Raw genomic sequence first — 22,848 nt, 5'->3', positions numbered from 1 at the left:
GTTTTTCCATCTTTATTATACTGGTAATCAAAGCGACGCCCTCGATCTCCTGTAAAAAAAATTAAAATAACAATATGCCCTAACTGTCCAGCGTTCAGTCAGTCTCGCTCTGTAATCCATATCTAGGGGATAGACAGTTCACAACCGGGAGCACTGCTAATGCGACTATCGGAAATATCAGGACGTGGGAAACCAGCCTAACCTTGCCCCACCGATTAGCAGATTTCTGCCTGTACACAGTGTATATAGAAAGCTGCCAATCAGTGATGTGGACGGGGTTACCCAGAGCTCAACATTCAGAGAACTGCTAGATCTGCAGCAAGAAAAACTGAGATTTTTTTAAAAACTGCAGCAAGCAGCCCAGTAAGTGACACATAACTGGATTCAGAATCTCTGACTCTACATCATGTTGCTATCAGAAGAGAAAAAGTGGGAGCAGATTCCCTTTAAGTTACATCTCTGCAGGATTTTAAAGTACGGTAAAAACATGTCCTACAGTAATTCTTCAACTTTAGCAGAAGGCAGTGCTATAAATGCTATAAATTATTGGCGAGCCCCATTACAAGTTTCTCATTTGGATCAGGCTATGAGGATAGTGATAGGCCTTGTATGTAGGAGAGGTTTTCTAAAGTTTCCTTATTTTTTTTAATTTTATACACATCTGTTGCAAAAGTGGACATACCCTTTAAAAATCCCTCTAGGCACAAAAATTAGTAAGATTTAACCTTTCCCCAAACATTGAGACCACTATTCTCGTTATGGTTCTATTTGGAGACAGTCTGCGACCTTATGTGACACAAGGATTATATCTTTTATTCTGGTGTTGTTATCGCTGATGTTTCCCCTCGTTGATCTTTGTACTCATGCCTTGAAGTTTTCTTAATGCATCTGTGTACTCGCTGATAGTGTAAGGGTTCTGTACGGAGAATTTCGGAGGGCAGACAAGTGACTGTTTAGTCTTGGCACCAGAGATGGTATTGAAGATGATGGCAAACAAGCGTGATTGTTCCCACCCTATAAAATATGCCTCGCAGGCATTAGAGAATGTGCACACGTTCAGTTTTTTTTGCGTTTTTTTGCGTTTTTTTTTGCAATAAAACTGCATTAGAAACTGCATAGACATATGCATCCTATCATTTAGAATGCATTCTGCAATTTTTGTGGACATGACGCGTTTTTTTCCGTGAAAAAAAACGCATTGCGGTAAAAAAAAGCAGCATGTTCATTAATTTTGCATTTTTTTCACGTTTTTCCTGCTATTCTATGCATTTGGAAAAAACGCAAGAAGAAAAAACGCATCAAAAACGCGCAAAAAATGCCTAAAAAACACGCAAAAATGTGAAGAAAAAAAACGCATGCGGATTTCTGGCAGAAATGTCAGGTTTTTGTCAGGAAAATTTCTGCCAGAAATCCTGAGGTGTGCACATAGCCTTTTAGTATTAATGATAGTATTTGCCCAGCTTAGAAGGAACCAATGAAATCAGTAAGATTTGGTTCCTCTGTAAAAGGATAGAAAACTTATTCTTGGACTGTGATGCAAGGGTTAAAACATTTCATAATTTGCTTATGATTTTTATTTTTTTTTTAGAGCAGATCAACTTTCTCTATTTCTGTGTCGGAAGGGAAATGACGCCATCTCTCGGAGGCATAGATTGAAGCAGATGTCCCAGTTCTCTATCTGGGGTCAGCATTGGATATAAGGGAAGGGGATGAGCTCAGATACATAACGTTCTCTATGACATCACTAATATTTTCTATTTTTATATAAAAATTAGTTTTAATGGTGCCAGGACTCATGCAGAAAGCCTAAGAGTTCATGTTACACGGGGAGCGGGCGGGGAGAAACCACCAGGGACCCGCCTGTCTGACTAGTCTTCTGTGCGGCTCAGTTCCCAGTGGCTATCCTCTAAAAATGCTGCAGTATTTCAGCGTTTTACATAGCAATTGTATTAATTGTTTTTTTTACGGATCAGCAAACTTTTGCTTGGTTTTTTCACTTTTTTGGTTTTTGTGTTATTTTTATTATTTTTAGTGGTAGTAGTCTTTTTTGATTTGCCCTGTAACAGCCATCCATACTCTGCTGTTTGGAAGAATCCCTATTAGGGCAAGGAGTTGTCTTTATGAGACATCTTGTTTAAAGGGATTTTTTCTGTGTGGTGTGAGAGCAGCATGATGTAGGAGCAGAGACCCTGATTCCAACGATATATCGCTTACTGAGCTGCTTGGTGCAGTTTTGATAGCATCTCTGTTTTTTTCTGCTGCAGTTCTCTGAATGCTGAGCTGTGTATAACCCCGCCCACATCACTGATTGGCAGCTTCTTGTGTACACTGTACTTTCCTACCAATCAGTGGTGGGGGCGGGGTTTCACATGTTAACTAGACTGTCCTGCATGTGAGACCTAGGCCAGCAGTAAAAATCTTCTGCTGATAAAACACTGATTGTTTTGAAACTACAGCACACAGGTTAATAAGCAACATATCCCCGGAATCAGGATCTTTTATCCTATTTTATGCTGCTCTCAGATTAAATAGCAAAAGTTTTCTGAGAGATTCCCTTTAAGTCCTTATTTCTCCCTTCACATTCCCTAATCCTAATTTCTGTTCTAGGCAGGTCTGAAGACCAGAGAGATAAGACACTAATTGTGTTACATTTAATTACAAAAAAATACATAGAGTCTACAAATGTGTAAAAAAATGACAAAAAGTTTCTTTGTATTTCCCCTTCATAATACCAGCGTATGTAACCTGAGAACAGACAATTAAAGTTTCAGCCATGTTATTAATAACGCTTTTGATATGGAAAATGCTGCGGAAGAGATTCCAGCACAGGTTTAATGGAGTAATGACTGTGCGGTGAGATAGGTGAAGGTAATTCAATAGCTCAGAACAGATTTTATTTTTCCCAGATGCCTTCCAGAACATTGGCCCAATTAAAAATGCGCCATCTATGTCTTTTATTTTTATCATCTTTCTCTGGGGAAGGCGACGCACTGATTTAGAAGCTTTAATGAAATCGCGGCCTCTGCTGGGATAAACCTATTATAGGAGAGTTTAAAAAAAAAATAGTGAAATGCAGATTTGTTTTACTTCCTTTTTTAGTCACCAGAAAGTCTTAAACTTGGATTTATTTAAAGCTCCACACAGAAATAAACTTTAAGATTGTTCAGAAATTGTTTGGCTCAAATTTTGTATTGCTCCTACTCCTTAAATTAAAAGAAGGTCATTTTATAGTTCCGAGTGTTGAAACACTCTGTGCTGCTTTGAACATTTAAAGGTTTCTTATTGTTAAAAAAAATGTAAATTACATTGTGATGCAGTCAGAAAGTTGTGTGATACCTGATGATTTTCTTTATCTACGCCTGCTGAGTGCATGGGATTTTTGGGGTAAGGTCAGAGCTGCGTTTTCTACTCTCCCTTTCTTATGTTTATTATTAGTGCTATGCTATTATTTATTATAAGTAGTAAAATAATTACAATCGTATTATTAATTATTACAATATTATTTGTATTCATTAATTATTGCCTTTTTATTGCTTGTATTCCTGTAGAATTAGTAGTAGCAGCAGTAATAGAATATCGCTACAGTATTATTAGCAGTAGTAACATATAGGGATGATAAATCTCGAGTGCCTGGGTGCTCGGATGTACTCGGCACTCAAGGAGCATTGGCTGGTGCTTGGATTTGAAGCTTGCATCCTCACCCCGCCTGCTTAGCGCCTGATACACAGCCAATAAGCGTGCGGGGATAATGCATGCCCATCAACCATCGTCAAGGTGGCCTCATGAGTTTTTCTGGATTGAATTTGTCATCCATAGAGTATTAGGTGCTTTGTGTTACATGTCTTTGGTATATAAACCTCCCCAAAAATGTTCACATTTTTTTCTGGATTGAATTAGTAATACATACACTGTAATGTGATTAGTGGGAGACAAAGATGACAGAATCCCACGAGACAACCGAGCGAGCAAACAAAGGACGCTCAAAGGCTGTATGAGCTGACTGCTGGAACCAGGATCCCGTTCCTCGAAATGGAGGGGCAGTATTGCTGGTATGCAGTGGGTGTGATCCAAGAAGGAAGGGAGCAAGATGAACACTTCTTGTGAAATGAATTTTCCTGGGAGAGGCTCCTTGAGGCGGTTTGAGATGGGGCTACCACCACTGAGATATCATACTGTCCTTGGGGTTCTCTACCTCCCATGTGGGAGCAGATAATGGTGCAGGTGAAACAGGGGGCTGTTGCCCATTTCTACATGTCGAGGACTTTGGGATTACGAAAAAGACAGGTCACTTACAGCCCAGGCATCTGGGAATCAGGCTCCAGGGAGCAGGTGGAAGTAGTCCCCACAGCCTTCTGAGGAAGGAGAAGAAGTTGACATTTGAAGAGGATTACTGTATTTCCCTCCTTATAATTTTTTTCTAGCTTTGCAGTTTGTGCAAAGCCTTTCTAAGTGTAGGAGTACCAGAAAGCCTTTGAGTGTAGGTGTACATCAACTACACTTTCAAATATTTGAATGAGGTGCACAAGTTGTTGCCTTCAAGGGTCTATGGATGACTGGATGACACTCCTTATGATTTTTTCATGGCTTTGTACTTTGTGTTAAGCCTTTATGAGTCTAGGAAAACATCTACTACACTTTCAAAATATTTGAATTAGGCCCGCCAGTTTATGCCTTCAAAGTTTTATTGAATACCGTATTAACCTTCTTATAATTTTTTCCTAGCTTTGCACTTTGTGCAAAGCCTTTATCAGTGTAGGAGTACATCACTTACGCTTTCAAAATATTTGAATTAGGCATACAGTTTGTTGCCTTCAAGGGTCTATGGATGCCTGGATGACCCTCATTATAATTTTTTGTCCTAGCTTTGCAAGTCATAGAAAATCTGATGTGAATGGACATCTTGCGACTTACTTGTCATGGTCGCAGTACTTTTGGGGTCGCTTTATTACTCTAGATACTTGAATTGCACTGCCATGTATCAACGACACCTAGGAAAGTTTGGCTGCATGGAAAGTGTTAAGCCCAAAGTTGCCATTTAGCATCAGCCTTTCATGAGCTTTGCCACCTGATTTAGAACATTTGGCCAACCTATTATATTCTCAAAGAGAAAAAGACACCCACTGGCAGATAGTTGTTTGGGCGTCCTTACCTGTTGTCTAGTTGTTTGTAGATTGGTCTGTTCGCACCTCTTCATAATCCAATAGGAGTTAGTAAATAAATGTTGTTCATTGTCTATTGTGTCTAATCTTCACTAAAGGAATCTACCTATTGTGTTGCACTTCTAAAGGTACTGTCACACTCAGCGACGCTGCAGCGATAAAGACAACGAGCCGATCGCTGCAGCGTCGCTGTGTGGGTAGAGACGTCAAACATCGGCAACACCTGAACGATGCAGGAGCGATCCAGTGACGTACTTATCGTTCTCGCCGGTTGTTAGCTCCATGTAAAACATTGCTGGCATCGTAACTTTTGCTGTCAAACATGACGATACACGCCGACCTGACGACGAAATAAAGTTCTGGCCTTCTAGCTCCGACCAGCGATGTCACAGCGGGATCCTGATCGCTGCTGCGTGTCAAACACAACAAGATCGCTATCCAGGACGATGCAACGTCACGGATCGTTGTCGTTCTCGTTGTAAAGTTGCTGAGTGTGAAGGTACCTTTAGTCATGACAAGGCTGCCTCAAATATATGGAGTAATTGCACATTTACATGCAGTGTGCAGTCACTGTGTAAATGCCCCAATGCATTAGATACATTAAATGAAAGCCATCTAAACCCACCATTTCAATGGTAATGACTATCTAATGTGTATGAGAGCTTCCCTACTCTACCCCAATGGATATTGTTGGGAGAAGAAGTATTGACTGTTGGTATCTCAAGACCACTGATCATTTTGGTTTTATGGGAGCTGAATTTTTCCTCTCTCCCAGTTGAAAATATGTGACTGCTCAGCTGAGCTGATGGCTCATTTGTTTTGGCCAGGAGAAACCGCTGTCTGCTAAATGAATGTTTGGCCAGCTATCTGTTGTGTATGGCCAGCTTGATGGTCTTGGGAATTAATTGCTAAATCCGGCAGGATTCACTTTCACATTCCCTTTCAGATGATGAAAAAGTTAATTACAGTTATAAAAAGTCGGGCAACTTCCCAACTATTTACCCATGCTAACAATACATAATTTATTTTGCTCTAAGCTTTCCATGTCCAGAGGTTAATTACTGGTGGATATTAATGACTTGACTGTAATGTCTTTGTTGGACATAAGTAATTATTTTCTTTTTTCCCCTTTTAATCACAAAGGAAGCGGTGTGTGACACGGTGCTGGCCTTCAGAGCAGACGCAAGTTACGTTGTCCAGGAGATCCGGTCTTTGAAGTCAGAGGCTCAGTTACAGGTGGTAGATTGGCTATATGACCACTGCCGTACAAGTCTCGCCCAATTGCTCAATGCCAATAAAATCCTTCAAAATGACCCCTTATTTAAGGACTTGGAGATCATCACAAAATCACTTTGTGATATAGAAAAAATGCAAGGAAAAGTTCATATACTGTTCACAGATATACTCATAGGAAAAGGTAAGATGAAAAATAATGTATATTTTATGGGTGCGTGGAGATATAGTATAATGTTATGCTGGGGTCTTATATAAGATACAAATATTTCTTTTTATAAAATACAATATTATCTTATCTGTGTTCTCAACAATTGATGTAAAAAAAGTGGGGTTAATCAAAAAAACTGACATCGAAACCTAGGTATAAGTCAGGACTTATTTGGCTTGGACGCCACATATCAAGGGAAGGGACCTCCTGTGACTTCCAGTGATCCATATACATGAGCCAAAGATGGTCACACACTGGACCTCATCTTCACCCGCCTCTGCTCCCTATCTAACCTCTCTAACTCACTTCTTCCACTCTCTGACCACAACCTTCTCACATTCTCATCTCTCTCCACTCCATGTCTACAATCCCCACCCCACAAACTTTCACACCCTCGCAGAAATCTTAAACATCTTGACCTACATTCATTCTTTGAATCCCTCCTCCCTCTCACATACATAAGTTCCATACACAATGCGGACGACGCTGCCGCTCTATATAACACCATAATAGCTGTAGCTTTGGAATCTGCTGCCCCTCTAACACATACCAAAGCTCGCAAAATCAACAGACAGCTGGCACACCAGCCTGACCAAAGAACTGAGGCGAGCTTCCAGGGCTGCCAAGCGCAGATGGAAAAGATCCCACTCCAACGAGCACTTCATCGCATTCAGTCCCTCACTACTTTCAAGACCACACTAGCCACAGATAAACAAGATACAGAAGAAAGCGTTCCAGCTCCATAAAACTTCAAATCTTTATTTCTCCGTTAAAATACGAATAAGAGCAACAAATCCTTGTCTAAGTGTGAATGCAGGAGTGCACATTACAACCCTAAACAGTTATTCAACACCTTCAATTCTCTCCTCCGTCCCCCAGCACCTCCTCCCTCCCCACTTATCTCCGCTGAAGACCTTGCCTCATTTTTCAAGCAGAAGATTGATAGCATCAGAGACAGTTTTGGTCAACAATCCCCAGAGCCCTTCCTCCCGACTTCCCAGCCCTCCACCTCCAAAACCAACTTCTCCGCCTTTACAGAAGATCAACTCTCCACTCTACTCTCAAGATCGCATCTCACCACCTGTGCACTTGACCCGCTCCTATCCCACCTCATCCCAAACCTCACCACAGTCTTCATCCCAATCCTAACCCATCTCTTCAACCTATCACTATCAACTGGTGTTTTCCCTTCAAGCTTTAAACATGCCTCCATCACGCCTATCCTCAAAAAGCCCTCTCTTGACCCATCCTCTGTATCTAGCTATCGCCCTATATCACTTCTCCCCTATGCCTCCAAACTACTGGAACAACACGTTTACCTTGAACTGTCCTCCCATCTCTCTTCTTGCTCCTTTTTTGACCGCTTACAATCTGGCTTCCGGTCACACCATTCCACTGAAACTGCCCTAACTAAGGTCACCAATGACCTCTTAACTGCCAAGAGCAAGCGACACTAATCTGTTCTCCTCCTCCTCGACCTGTCGGCTGCCTTTGACACAGTGGACCATTCCCTATTATTACAGACCCTCTCATCCCTTGGCATCACAGACTTGGCCCTATCCTGGATCTCAACATACCTAACAGACCGGACATTCAGCGTCTCCCACTCACACACCACCTCCTCACCTCGCTCCCTATCTGTCGGAGTCCTACAAGGTTCAGTCCTTGGGCCCCTGCTCTTCTCCATTTACACCTTTTGGCCTGGGACAGCTCATAGAATCTCATGGTTTTCAGTATCACCTCTATGCTGATGACACACAGATCTACATCTCTGGACCAGATATCACCTCCCTACTAACCAGAATCCCTCAATGTCTGTCCACTATTTCATCCTTCTTCTCCGCTAGATTTCTCAAACTTAACATGGACAAAACAGAATTCATCATCTTTCCCCCATCTCACCGACCCCCCCAACGAACCAAACCATTACAGTAAATGGCTGCCCACTCTCCCCAGTCCCACAAGCTCGCTGCATCGGGGTAATCCTTGATGCTGATCTCTCCTTCAAACCACATATCCAAGCCCTTTCCACTTCCTGCCGACTCCAACTCAAAAATATTTCACAAATCCATTCATTCTTCAACCAAGAATCTGCAAAAACCCTAGTCCATGCCCTCATCATCTCTCGCCTTGACTACTGCAACCTCCTGCTCTGTGGCCTCCCCTTGAACACACTTGCACCCCTCCAATCTATTCTAAACTCTGCTGCCCGACTAATCCACCTGTCTTCCCGCTATTCCCCGGACTCTCATCTCTGTCAAACCCTTCACTGGCTCCCCATTGCCCAGAGACTACAGTACAAAACCCTAACCATGACATACAAAGCCATCCACAACCTATCTCCTCCATACATCTGTGACCTCATCTCCCGGTACTTACCTACACTCAACCTTCGATCCTCACAAGACCTCCTTCTCTACTCCCCTTTTATCTCCTCTTCCCACAATCGTATACAAGATTTCTCTCGCGTATCACCCCTACTCTGGAACCCTCTACCACAACACATCAGACTCTTGCCTACCATCGAAATCTTCAAAAAGAAACTGAAAACCCACCTCTTCCGACAAGCCTGCCTACAACCTTCAGTAACCACCGATCGACCAAACCACTGCATGACCAGCTCTATCCTCACCTACTGTATTCTCACCCATCCCTTGTAGATTGTGAGCCTTAGCGGGCAGGGTCCTCACTCCTCCTGTACCAGTTATGACTTGTATTGTTTAAGATTATTGTACTTGTTTTTTTTATGTATACTCCTCCTCACATGTAAAGCGCCATGGAATAATTGGCGCTATAACAATAAATAATAATAATAATAACCTTTGTAAAAACGATAAGCAACTTAGTTGCCTTAGATGACACTGGTGGTAACTAGTCAGTGGTGGTTTATATTAGAAAATATCTTTTCTAGATTCATGAATGTGGTCTTTCAATAGAGCCCATGACCTTAAAGGGGTTGTCTGTAACTACTATATTGGTGGCCTATCCTTAGGATAGGTCATCAATATCTGATCAGTGGGGGTGCAACACCCGACACTCTGCCGATCAGCTATTCTTGGTGACCGGATTTGCTGAGTTGTGAAGCTGCATACCATGGCTCTGTCAGCTGCACAGTGGCTGTGGTCATGTGCTGCACATTTGCCTCCTATTGATTTGCATAGGGTGTGTATATGCAGTACCCAGCCTCAGCCAATATTCATTTGATGGAACTAAAATTGTGGCCAAAAGTATTGACACCCCTGCAATTCTGTCAGATAATACTCGGTTTCTTCCTGAAAATGATTGCAATCACAAATTCTTTGGTATTATTATCTTCATTTAATTTGTCTTAAATGAAAAAACACAAAAGAGAATGAAGCAAAAAGCAAAACATTGATCATTTCACACAAAACTCCAAAAACGGGCCAGACAAAAGTATTGGCAGCCTCAGCCTAATACTTGGTTGCACAACCTTTAGCCAAAATAACTGCGACCAACCGCTTCCTGTAACCATCAATGAGTTTCGTACAATGCTCTGCTGGAATTTTAGACCATTCTTCTTTGGCAAACTGCTCCAGGTCCCTGATATTTGAAGGGTGCCTTCTCCAAACTGCCATTTTTAGATCTCTCCACAGGTGTTCTATGGGATTCAGGTCTGGACTCATTGCTGGCCACCTTAGAAGACTCCAGTGCTTTGTCTCAAACCATTTTCTAGTGCTTTTTGAAGTGTGTTTTGGGTTATTGTCCTGCTGGAAGACCCATGACCACTGAGGGAGACCCAGCTTTCTCACACTGGGCCCTACATTATGCTGCAAAATTTGTTGGTAGTCTTCAGACTTCATAATGCCATGCACACGGTCAAGCAGTCCAGTGCCAGAGGCAGCAAAGCAACCCCAAAACATCAGGGAACCTCCGCCATGTTTGACTGTAAGGACCGTGTTCTTTTCTTTGAATGCCTCATTTTTTCTCCTGTAAACTCTATGTTGATGCCTTTGCCCAAAAAGCTCTACTTTTCTCTCATCTGACCAGAGAACATTCTTCCAAAACATTTTAAACTTTTTCAGGTAAGTTTTGGCAAACTCCAGCCCGGCTTTTTTATGTCTCGGGATAAGAAGTGGGGTCTTCCTGGGTCTCCTACCATACAGTCCCTTTTCATTCAAACGCCGACGGATAGTACGGGTTGACACTGTTGCACCCTCGGACTGCAGGGCAGCTTGAACTTGTTTGGATGTTAGTCAAGGTTCTTTATCCAACATCCGCACAATCTTGCATTGAAATCTCTTGTCAATTTTTCTTGTTCCGTCCACATCTAGGGAGGTTAGCCACAGTGCGATAGGCTTTAAACTTCTTGATGACACTGCACACGGTAGACACAGGAACATTCAGGTCTTTGGAGATGGACTTGTTTCTCAAGTCCTAAGACAGTTCTTTGGTCTTCTTTCGTTTCTCCATGCTCAATGTGGTACACACAAGGACACAGGACAGAGGTTGAGTCAGCTTTAATCCATGTCAACTGGCTGCAAGTGTGATTTAGTTATTGCCAACACCTGTTAGGTGCCACAGGTAAGTTACAGGTGCTGTTAATTACAAAAATTAGAGAAGCATCACATGATTTTTCGAACAGTGCCAATACTTTTTTCCACCCCCTTTTTATGTTTGGTGTGGAATTATATCCATTTTGGCTTTAGGACAATCTTTTTTGTGTTTTTTCATGTAAGACAAATTAAATGAAGGTAATAATAACAAAGAATTTGTGTTTGCAATCATTTTCAGGAAGAAACTGAGTATTATCTGACAGAATTGCAGGGGTGTCAATACTTTTGGCCACAACCATATGCTAAGCAAAAATGGAACGCACTGGCGCTATACTATAAGAAGGGGGGGGGCTCAGGTGCTGCAGGTATTTAGGCAGTCCTGTGCCTGTTCTGCCAAAATGAGGGTAAACTGATTTGATGTAAAATGCCGCGCTACCAGAGCCTAAGAACCGATGAATGGCTGCCTAAAACGAATAGATAAATAAAATAGAATAGCTGGATGAATGAATATATAAATAACTAACTAAATCTCACACCCGTTGGATGTGATATGAATACCCCCTAAGAATAAAAATAAAAATAGTTGGCGCACATATAATACTAAATAATGCGCTGCCTATCCAGCGCGCACAAACAGCATAATGCAAAATGCACAAATATAGTGACCACAGTGATTTGATGTATAGTAACTGCGTGCTTATAGCTGTAATAGGTAGGTATCTTACCGCATGGGGTGCCCGCCAACCTAAATGTATTTGAAGCCGTCCGTGGTTGAAATAGAGCGATGCCCGTGAGTGTTGAGGCAGGGTGGCTTGTAGAAGCTAGTGGGGGAAAAACAGGCTCACACCAGCTGCTGCTGTCTGCATACAATGTCCACAGTGAGTGCTGCTGCACTCCTTCATCAGTGCGCTACACTCCGAAACGCGTTGGTTAGTCTTTTTTCCCAGCAGTTTTGACAGCGTCGGCCATCTTTTTCCAGTGTAACCAGGGACGCCTCCGGCCGGGACGTTCCCTGGCTCTGCACTGTGCAGCAGCAACTTTCACCAAACGCGGGCAACACAAGCCGACTTGCTCCTACCCTATTACAGACCCCTGCAAGCCACCTTTCTTCCACCTTCACCGGAGATATCGGTGAAGGGCGGCACTCTGTTCCAGGCACTCACTGTGCACTATATTTGTGCATTTTGCATTATGCTGTTTGTGCGCGCTGGATAGGCAGCGCATTATTTAGTATTATATGTGCGCCAACTATTTTTATTTTTATTCTTAGGGGGTATTCATATCACATCCAACGGGTGTGAGATTTAGTTAGTTATTTATATATTCATTCATCCAGCTATTCTATTTTATTTATCTATTCGTTTTAGGCAGCCATTCATCGGTTCTTAGGCTCTGGTAGCGCGGCATTTTACATCAAATCACAACCATATGCTGTCCAGCTCAGCTCCTCAACTCAGCACAGCCAACCACTGCTGCCATCAGAAACAGCTGATCAATGGGAGGGCGGATGTCACACACCCACAGATCAGATTTTGATGACCTACCCTAAGGAGAGACCATCAATATAAAGTTTTGGACAACCCCTTTAATTATAGATATAATTGATAAAACAAAACTTTGTGTGTTTCTTCAAACTGAAATGTTTAAAATGTACTAAGTCTTGTGAGCAAATTTACCCTAGCTGACATATACTGACGCAAGGCCTATCAGCCTGCCATATAGTATAGATTTTGCTCTTCGATGGCGCAAGAAAAGAGAAACAAAGTGTATGAATAAGATAGAAACTTGAGAAGTTTACTCAAATTCATGAGTCACTCACCACAACATCAGATGACTAGTGTTGAGCATTGCGATACTGCAAATATCGGGTATCGGCTGATATTCGCTGTATCGGATTTCCGATACTGAGTTCCGATACTTTTAAGATATCGGATACCGGAATCGGAAGTCCCTATAGTGCAATGATACACTATAATGGAGTGTGAGCGGTGCGTGGGCGGAGACTGCATGTCTGTGTGTGCGGGCGCAGTCTGTGTGTGACCGTGGGGGGTCTGTGCGGGCCTGCCGTGGGTCTGTGCGGCCTGCCGGGGGTCTGTACAGGCCTCTCGGGGGTCTGTGCAGCCTGCTAGGAGTCTGTGCAGCCTGCCGGGGGTCTGTCTGGGCCTACCGGGGGTCTGTGCGGCCTACCGGGGTTCTGTACAGGCCTCTCGGGGGTCTGTGTGGCCTGCCGGGGGTCTGTACGGGCCTCTCGGGGGTCTGTGTGGCCTGCCAGGGGGTCTTTGTGTTTGTGTGCAGGCATTGTCCGATGGGACTACAAGTCCCATCGGGCTATGCCTGCTACAATGGCAGTAATTGACACATTAGCCAATGATGGGACAGTAGTAGTCCCATCATCTTGCTAATGTGTTGAATGTAAGAAAACACAGACATGCATACTACATACAACATACATACAACATACTACATACATACAACATACATACATACAACATACATACAGCATACTGCATACATACTACATACACACTATACATACAACATACATACAACATACCACATACATACAACTGACATACAACATACTATATACTACATACATACATAAAACATACATACATACAACATACATACAACATACTACATACATACAATATACATACAACATACATACAACATACTACATGCATACAACATACTACATACATACTACATACACTGTACATACAACATACATACAACATACCACATACATACAACTTACATACAACATACTATATACTAGATACATACATACATACATACAACATACATACAACATACTACATGCATACTACATACAACATACGGTACTACATACATACTGCATACATACATACAACATACTACATACATACAACATACATACAACATACTATATACTACATACATACAACATACTACATACACACATGCAACATGCCACATACATACAACATACATACTACATACATACAACATGCATACACCATACATACATGCTTACAACAAACATAAAACATACTGCATACATGCAACATACTACATACATACTACATGCATACTACCTACATACATACAACATACTACATACATACTACATACATACAACATACATACATACATACTGCATACATACTACATACATACAGACATACTACATACATACTACACACATACATACTACATATATACAACATACATACAACATACATACTACATACAATACATTCATACATTACATACAATACATAGATATAGATATACAGTACATATAACAGAGTACATACTCACCATCACTTGTCACTTTGTTCCCCGAAGTCAGTGTCATCTGTAAAAAAAATATGAAAATAACAAACAACCAATATACTCCCTGATCCGCAGAAATTCATGAGTGTCCCATGACGATCTCCGGTGGAGAACGGCAGCATCAGCTGATGCGACAGCTCACTAGGGGTTCCAGGAATACAATGATGGGAGGAAGGTATCCTTCCTCACTGTATTCCTCCGCCGCTGTAAAAAAATAGTCCCTAGTCTCAATTTTGGCATTGCTGTGTGAGAAATTTTCCCACGCAGCAAATGCCATAAAGTGAGATTCTAAACTATAGTAACCTCTCAGTGATGCACTGCAGGAGCCATTGTCTCCTGTCAGTGTGTCATTGAAGGTCCTATAGAGCAGTGACATCACCCGATGTCACTGTTCTATAGGGGAGATCGTCCTGGGACACTCATTACTAATTGGACTACGGCAGACAGGTAGTATACGGTTTATTATTTTACGTTTTTTGCAGGCGCTGAAGTATGGTAAGTATGGTTAAATGAAGAATATTAAAATACTTGTTTCCTAATGTGTGTGTGTTTTATTAACCATTTACAATAGCATGGTGACATTAACTCCCTTATTACCCCATATCCCACCGCTACATGGGAGTGGGAAGAGAGAGGCTAACTGCCGGAATTGGCGCATCTTACAGATGCGCCATTTCTGGGCGGCTGCAGACTGGTATTTGTAGACGGGGGGCCAATATCCATAGCCCCTCTCTAGGCTATGAATATCAGCCCGCAGCTGTTTGCATAGCCTTTCTGACTATAAAATATAGGGGACCCCACGTCATTTTTTTGGGGGGTCCCCCTATTTTAATAGCCAGTAAAGGCTACGCAGACAGCTGCGGGCTGATATTCATAGCAGGCTACAAATATTGGCCCCCGGCCGTCGGCTTTTCCCCTCTGGCAATAAGACGCCTATCCATTATTAATCCAATACTAGTAAATGGTTAATAAAACACACACACATTAGGAAAAAAGTATTTTAATATTCTTCATGTAACCATACTTACCAACATACTTCAGTGCCTGCAAAAAACATAAAATAATAAACCGTCCGCCGTAGTCCAATAAGTAACGAGTGTCCCATGATGATCTCCCCTATATAACAGTGACATCGGGTGATGTCACTGCTCTATAGGATCTTCAGTGACACACTGACAGGAGACCATGGCTCCTGCAGTGCATCACTGAGAGGTTACTATAGTTCAGAGTCTCACTTTATGGCATTTGCTGTGTGGGAACGTTCTCACACAGCAGTGCCAAAAGTGAGACTAGGGACTATTTTTTACAGTGGCGGAGTAATACAGTGCGGAAGGATACCTTCCTCCCATCATTGTATTTCTTGAGCCCCTAGAGAGCGGTCGCATCAGCTGATGCTGCTGCTCTCCACAGGAGATCGTCGGGGCACACTCGTGGATTTTTGCGGATCAGGGAGTATGTTGTTTGTTTGTTATTTTAATATTTTTTACAGGTGACACTCGCTTCGGGGATCAAAGTGACAAGTGATGGTGAGTATGTACTCTATGTTATATGTACTGTATGTCTAAATGTATGTATTGTATATAATGTATGATTGTATTGTATGTAGTATGTATGTAGTATGTATGTATGTAGGTAGTATGTTGTATGTATGTTGTATGGGAAAATTTCTCACACTGCAATGCCAAAAGTGAGACTAGGGACTATTTTTTGTACAGTGGCGGAAGAATACAGTGTGGAAGGATACCATCCACCCGTCATTGTATTCCTGGAGCCCCTAGAGAGCGGTCGCATCAGCTGATGCTGCCGTTCTCCACGGGAGATCATCATGGGACGCTCGTGGATTTCTGTGGATCAGGGAGTATATTGGCTGTTGTTTTCATATTTTTTACAGATGACACTGGCTTCGGGGAACAAAGTGACAAGGGATGGTGAGTATGTACTCTATGTTATATGCACTGTATGTATGTATTTATGTATTGTATGTAATGTATGAATGTATTATATGTAGTATGTATGTAGTATATATGCAGTATGTATGTAGTATGTTATATGTATGTATGTATGTTGCATGTATGTTGTATGTATGTAGTATGTATGTTGTATGTATGTGGTATGTTGTATGTATGTTGTATGTATGTATGCATGTAGTATGTATGTAGTATGTTGCATGTATGTTGCATGTATGTATGTTGTATGTATGTATGTAGTATATAGTATGTTGTATGTACTGTGTGTTGTATGTATGTGGTATGTTGTATGTATGTTGTATGTAGTATGAATGTAGTATGTTGTATGCAGTATGTATGTAGCATGTAGTATGTATGTAGTATGTTGTATATATGTTGTATGTATGTAATATGTAGCATGTATGTTTGTGTTTTTTGTTATTTTACATTTAACACATTAGCCGGATGATGGGACTACTACTGTCCCATCATTGGCTAATGTGTCAATCACTGCCATTGTAGCAGGCATAGCCCGATGGGACTTGTAGTCCCATCGGACGATGCCTGCACACAGACCCCTGAGAGGCCCATACAGAAAATAGTGAATATTAATTTCTCTTTAGCAGTGGGCTTCGGGCTTAGCTGCAGTAGCCGGCTCTTGCCAGCTGTGACCTGCTTCTCCGCCGCTGCCGCATCCCCATCTCCCCATCCACAACAGGTACATCCTGACTATAAGATGCACCCCCATTTTCCTCCAAATTATTGTAGGACAAAAGTGCATGTTATAGTCCAAAAAATAAAAAAAGCTCTGCTTTTCATTGTAATTTATTTTCTTACTATTTTAAGAATTTCTGCTTGATGCCAGTGAATGGAAAGTTGAAAATCAATATAAGTCAAATACTTCACAGCTGAGAGTTTACTGCACTTATATTTAGTCTAGGAAATAGTCTGTGAGCAAAAAAAGCTGAACTCCAGATGAATAGGTTTAACAGTCATGCAAAGATGTACCTTGGCTTTCATTCATTTGGGGATAATATACTGTTTGCTGCCCTGCTACTAAATACCCTGATCATGGCAAAGTGACTTGTTGGCACTATTCCAGATACCTAAAAATGTGTGATTATTGTCTACTAACTCATTTCTTTGCCTTATTTCCAACTACACCCCTGCACACATGTACAGTTGTGCTCTAAAGTTTACATACCCTGGCAGAATTTTTGCTTTCTTGGCTTTTTTTCAGAGAATATGAATGATAACACCAACATTTTTTCTCCACTCATGGTTAGCATTTGAGTGAAGACATTTATTGTCAATCTATTGTGTTTTCTCTCTTTATTTCATAATGACAACCCAAAACATTCAAATGACCCTGATCAAAAATTCACATGCCCCATTTCTTAATACCGTGTATTGCCCCCTCTAACATCAATGTCAGCTTGAAGTCTTTTGTGGTAGTTGTGGATGAGGTTCTTTATTTTCTCAGATGGTAAAGCTGCCCACTATTCTTGGCAAAAAGCCTCCAGTTCCTGTAAATTATGGGCTGTCTAGCATGAACTGCGTGCTTGAGATCTCCCCAGAGTGGCTCAATGATATTGAGGTCAAAAGACTGAGATGGCCACTAGAACCTTAACTTTGTTCTGCTGTAGCCAATGATGGGTGGCCTTGGCCTTGTGTTTGGATCGTTGTCATGTTGGAATGTCCAAGTTTTTCCCATACGCAGCTTCTGGGCTGATGAGTTAAAATTTTCCTCCAGTATTTGCTGATGACATGCATTTATCTTTACTTCAACTTTGACCAAGTTTGCCTTTGTAGCTCACACATCCCCAAAACATCAGTGATCCACCTCTGTGCTTTACATTAAGATTGGTGTTCCTTTCATCATAGGCCATGTTGACCTCTCTCTAAATGTAACGTTTATGGTTGTGTCCCAAAAGTTCAATTTAGTCTCATCACTCCAAATTACCTTGTTCCAGAAGTTTTGAGGCTTGTCTCTGTGCTGTTTTGCGTATTGTTGGCAATATACTTTGTGGCATTTGTGCAGTATTGGCTTTCTTCTGGCAACTCGACCATGCAGCCCATTTTTCTTTAAGTGCCTTCTTATTGGTCATCTTGAAACAGCCACACCACTAGTTTTCAGAGTCCATTATTTCAGCTGATGTTATTTGTGGGTTTTTCTTTGCATCCCGAACAATTTTCCTGGCAGTTGTGGTTGACTTTTTTGTTGGACTACCTGTTAGAGGTCGAGTTCCCACCTCTGCACAGAGGGAATCTAGGGCTATCTCTGCTGTGGTCTCCCATTCTTCTCCTGCCGCAGTGGAGCCCGCTCAGCGGAGACATCCATCCCAGCGTCTCACTCAGTCTAATTCTGTACAAAGAATTACTGCTGCTTTTCCTGCTTCTGCCATTGAAGTCAGTGCTGGGCAGCGGCGAGCAGACGCTTCTGGGACTAAGTCCTGCTTTTCTCGTTCTGAGCATGCCCAGTGTAAGATCTCTCAGTGGAGATCGAGGGTCACATGTTCAGATACTGCAGCTAAAGCCATTGGTCCTTCAGGAAGGTCCTGTAGGTGCTCAGGCTCTGTGACAGCCTCTCATTGGTCCTTCTAGGAAGGTCCTGTACATGCTGCAACTATTTAAGGCTCGCATGGCCGCACGGCCTTGCGCTAGTATCTTTCTATGTTATATGCCTTGCGCCAGTGTGGTCATGTTAGTTTGTGTTCAGGGACCCTGCTGAAATAAGCCCCTAGAATGCTGGCACCTCCGGCGAGGAGATTGTGTGTGTATGTGTTCAGGGACCTGGCTGAAATAAGCCCCTAGAATGCTGGCACCTCCGGCGAGGAGTTTTGTGTGCATGCATGACCACTGACTGCTCTCAGTTGGGTAGTTAGCCTGTGCCTCTGTGAAGTCTAACAGGGCGCAGTGCTTTGCTTTCACGGCTACTCTGTGAAATAACAGAGCTAGTTCATACTACCATATAGTTCCGCCGTTTGCTAGCAGCAGGTTCTCCTGCACGGTGGACCCCGGGCTGCGAACGCACCAATTACAATAAAACATCTATATTTACTCGGTGCGTTCCGCTAGCCCTAACAGAATACTAGCGCCAGGGTCTGGCTAGTAAATGGTGGACATTCAGCAATCCTTGCGGTATATCCAGCAGCTGGAGGGTAGGTTGGCGGCTCTCGAGAGCACAACCTCAGCTGTGGATGTTACCACAGTTGCTGTACAGGCTGCTAGCGTGGCTGCAGCTACCTTTTCCACTGCCACCCCTGTTCCGACCTTATCTTGCCTCCCGCTGCTAGAAAAACTTTCTGGAGATAGTAAGTCTTGAAGGGGATTCATGAGTCAGTGCTCTTTACCTTGAGCTCCTGGCTGCACGTTTTCCCACAGAGCGGGCAAAGGTGGGATTTATTGTGTCTCTCCTGTTGGACAGGGCGTTGGAATGGGCTATGCCGCTGTGGGAGTATGGCGATCATGTGGTGCAGAGTGCTCCGCTGTTCCTGAGCACTCTGAAACTGGTCTTTTTAGGAACTCGAGTCACCCATGACACTGCGCTCCAACTGCTGGAATTAACTCAGTGTTTGTCCTTGGTCAGCCATTTTGCCGTCCACTTCCGTACCATCGCATCTGAGCTGGAGTGGTCAGATAAAGCCCTTATCCCCATATTTTGGAGGGGGCTTGCTGATCACGTGAAGGACGCTCTGGCCACTAGGGAGATTCCTGCCACACTGGAGGAGTTAATAGCTGTCTCCACTCGTATTGACCTCCGTTTTAACGAGCGGAGGTTAGAGCGAGCCCAGTGTAGGCAGAGGTTTCGGCTGGCTTCCACCTTCGCCAAACCTCTGGAATCTCCAGTCCAGGTTCCTGAGTCACATGAGGCCATGGAAGTGTCACGAGCGGGATCTAAGTCCCGGGCCGCTTATGCACTCAAGGTCTGTCATGTTTGCCAGCAGTCAGGACATCTTGCCACCAGATGTCCCCAGCGGTCGAGGAAACGTCAGTGTCTAGTGGTAGTAGGTGGAGGTACACTAGACACGGCGATGTTTGCCTTCTGCCTTCGCCCAACGTCACGCAATACCCCTGGTTATGCTAGCTCAACCAGTAATGGTACGAGTGGTGAATGGGTCGACACTGCCCTCACAGATAACACACCAGGCAATCCCTTTTACTCTGTCCATGTCACCATCCCATCAGGAGATTATATCTCTGCTCGTCATTCCTGAGGGAATTCATGAGGTCCTGTTGGAGACACCTTGGCTACGGTATCACTCTCCTCATATCGAGCGGTCCTCAGGCAGAATTCTGGGATGGGGTGAATCTTGTGGGGGTAGGTGTCAGAGGGAGTGCATGCAGGTTGCTACTACAGAGGTACCCGCTGATCTATCCTCTCTCCCCAAGCAATATTGGTCCTATGCGGACGTGTTCTCCAAAAAGGCGGCAGAGACCCTTCCGACCCATCGCCCCTATGACTGTCCTATTGATCTCTTGCCTGGTGCTGAGCCTCCCCGGGGTCGAGTCTATCCGTTATCTCTCCCGGAGATGGAGGCAATGTCTCAGTACATTCAAGAGAATCTGGCTAGAGGGTTCATCAGGAAGTCAGTGTCACCTGCTGGGGCAGGGTTTTTTTTCATGCAGAAGAAGAATGGGGAACTACGTCCATGCATAGATTATAGGGGTCTTAACGCCATCACCGTTAAGAATAAGTATCCTTTGCCCCTGATATCTGAACTTTTTGATAGGCTTCTGGGAGCAAGGGTATTTACTAAATTAGATCTGCGGGGTGCTTACAACCTGATTCGCATCCGTGAGGGGGATGAATGGAAGATGGCTTTTAACCCCAGGGATGGGCACTATGAATATCTGGGATATGCTCACCACCTCAGTCGTAGTCTATCTGGTTGATATTCTCATTTACTCTCCAGATATTGACTCCCACCGGAGAGATGTTTGAAAAGTCTTCGACCTCCTACGGGCAAACTCCTTCTATGCCAAGTTGGAGAAGTGTGTGTTCGAGCAGGAGTCCTTACCATTCCTAGGCTATATCATCTCCATCCAGGGATTGGCTATGGATCCTGCCAAACTACAGGCTGTGATGGACTGGCAGGAATCCCATTCTCTTAAAGCGGTGCAGCGCTTTATGGAGTTCATTAATTAATATCGAGGGTCACATGTTCAGATATTGCAGCTAAAGCCATTGGTCCTTCAAGAAGGTCCTGTAGGTGCTCAGGCTCTGTGACAGCCTCTCATTGTTCCTTCTAGGAAGGTCCTGTACATGCTGCAACTATTTAAGGCTCACATGGCGGCACCGCCTTGCGCTAGTATCTTTCTATGTTATATGCTTTGCGCCAGTGTGGTCATGTAAGTTTGTGTTCAGGGACCCGGCTAAAATTAGCCCCTAGAATGCTGGCAACTCCGGCGAGGAGATTGTGTGTGTATGTATTCAGGGACCTGGCTGAAATAAGCCCCTAGAATGCTGGCACCTCCGGCAAGGAGTTTTGTGTGCATGCATGACCACTGACTGCTCTCAGTTGGGTAGTTAGCCTGTGCCTCTGTGAAGTCTAACAGGGCGCAGTGCTTTGCTTTCATGGCCACTCTGTGAAATAACAGAGCTAGTTCTTACTACCATATAGTTCCGCCGTTTGCTAGCAGCAGGTTCTCCTGCACGGTGGACCCCGGGCTGCGAACGCACCAAATACAATAAGACATCTATATTTGCTTGGTGCATTCCGCTAGCCCTAACACTACCTGACCCTGGTTTTGTTTTTACAGAGCCCCTAATTTTACATTTGTTAATCACAGTTTGAAGGCTGCTGACTGGCATTATCAATTCCTTGAATATCTTTTTGTATCCCTTTCCTGTTTTATACAGTTCAACTACTTTTCCCATAGATCCGTTGACAATTCTTTTGCTCTCACCATAACTCACAATCCAGAAACATCAGTGGCTGGATGAAAGATGCAAGAGTCTGTCTGGATCCCAGAAATTTACTTAGCTTTTATGTACACACACTGATTGCAAACAGGTCACAGATGATGATATTACCTTTAGTAGCCATTCAAACTAATTTGTGTCAATTTCTGTGCATGTTATTAGGCCAAAATCACCAGGGTATGTGAACTTTTGATCAGGGTCATTTAGATGTTTTGGGTTATCATTATGATTTAAAAAGAGAAATCACAATACAGGGTGGGCCATTTATATGGATGCACCTAAATATAATGGGAATGGTTGGTGATATCAACTTCCTGTTTGTGGCACGTTAGTATATGAAAGGGGGAAAACGTTTCAAGATGAGTGGTGTCCATGGCGGCCATTTTGAAGTTGGCCATTTTGGATCCAACTTTATTTTTTTCAATGGGAAGAGGGTCATGTGACACATCAAACTTATTGAGAATTTCACAAGAAAAACAATGGTGTGCTTGGTTTTAGCGTAACTTTATTCTTTCATGAGTTATTTACAAGTTTC

General features: G+C 43.0%; 1 protein-coding gene across 1 annotated transcript in view; it reads left to right on the top strand.

The window, feature by feature from the left end:
- TTC34 (tetratricopeptide repeat domain 34) overlaps positions 1 to 22,848 on the top strand; it is a 200,018-nt gene that overhangs the window by 94,719 nt on the left and 82,451 nt on the right. Inside the window, exon 5 of the mRNA XM_069741241.1 lies at positions 6,303 to 6,576. Coding sequence (XP_069597342.1) covers positions 6,303 to 6,576 — 274 coding nt within the window. The remainder of the gene's footprint in view (positions 1 to 6,302; positions 6,577 to 22,848) is intronic.

The sequence above is a fragment of the Ranitomeya imitator genome, chromosome 10 (assembly GCF_032444005.1).
Source record: "Ranitomeya imitator isolate aRanImi1 chromosome 10, aRanImi1.pri, whole genome shotgun sequence".
Classification (NCBI taxonomy): Eukaryota; Metazoa; Chordata; class Amphibia; order Anura; family Dendrobatidae; genus Ranitomeya; species Ranitomeya imitator.
Note: the sequence above shows the minus strand (reverse complement) of the source record. Positions and strands in the feature narration are given on the sequence as shown.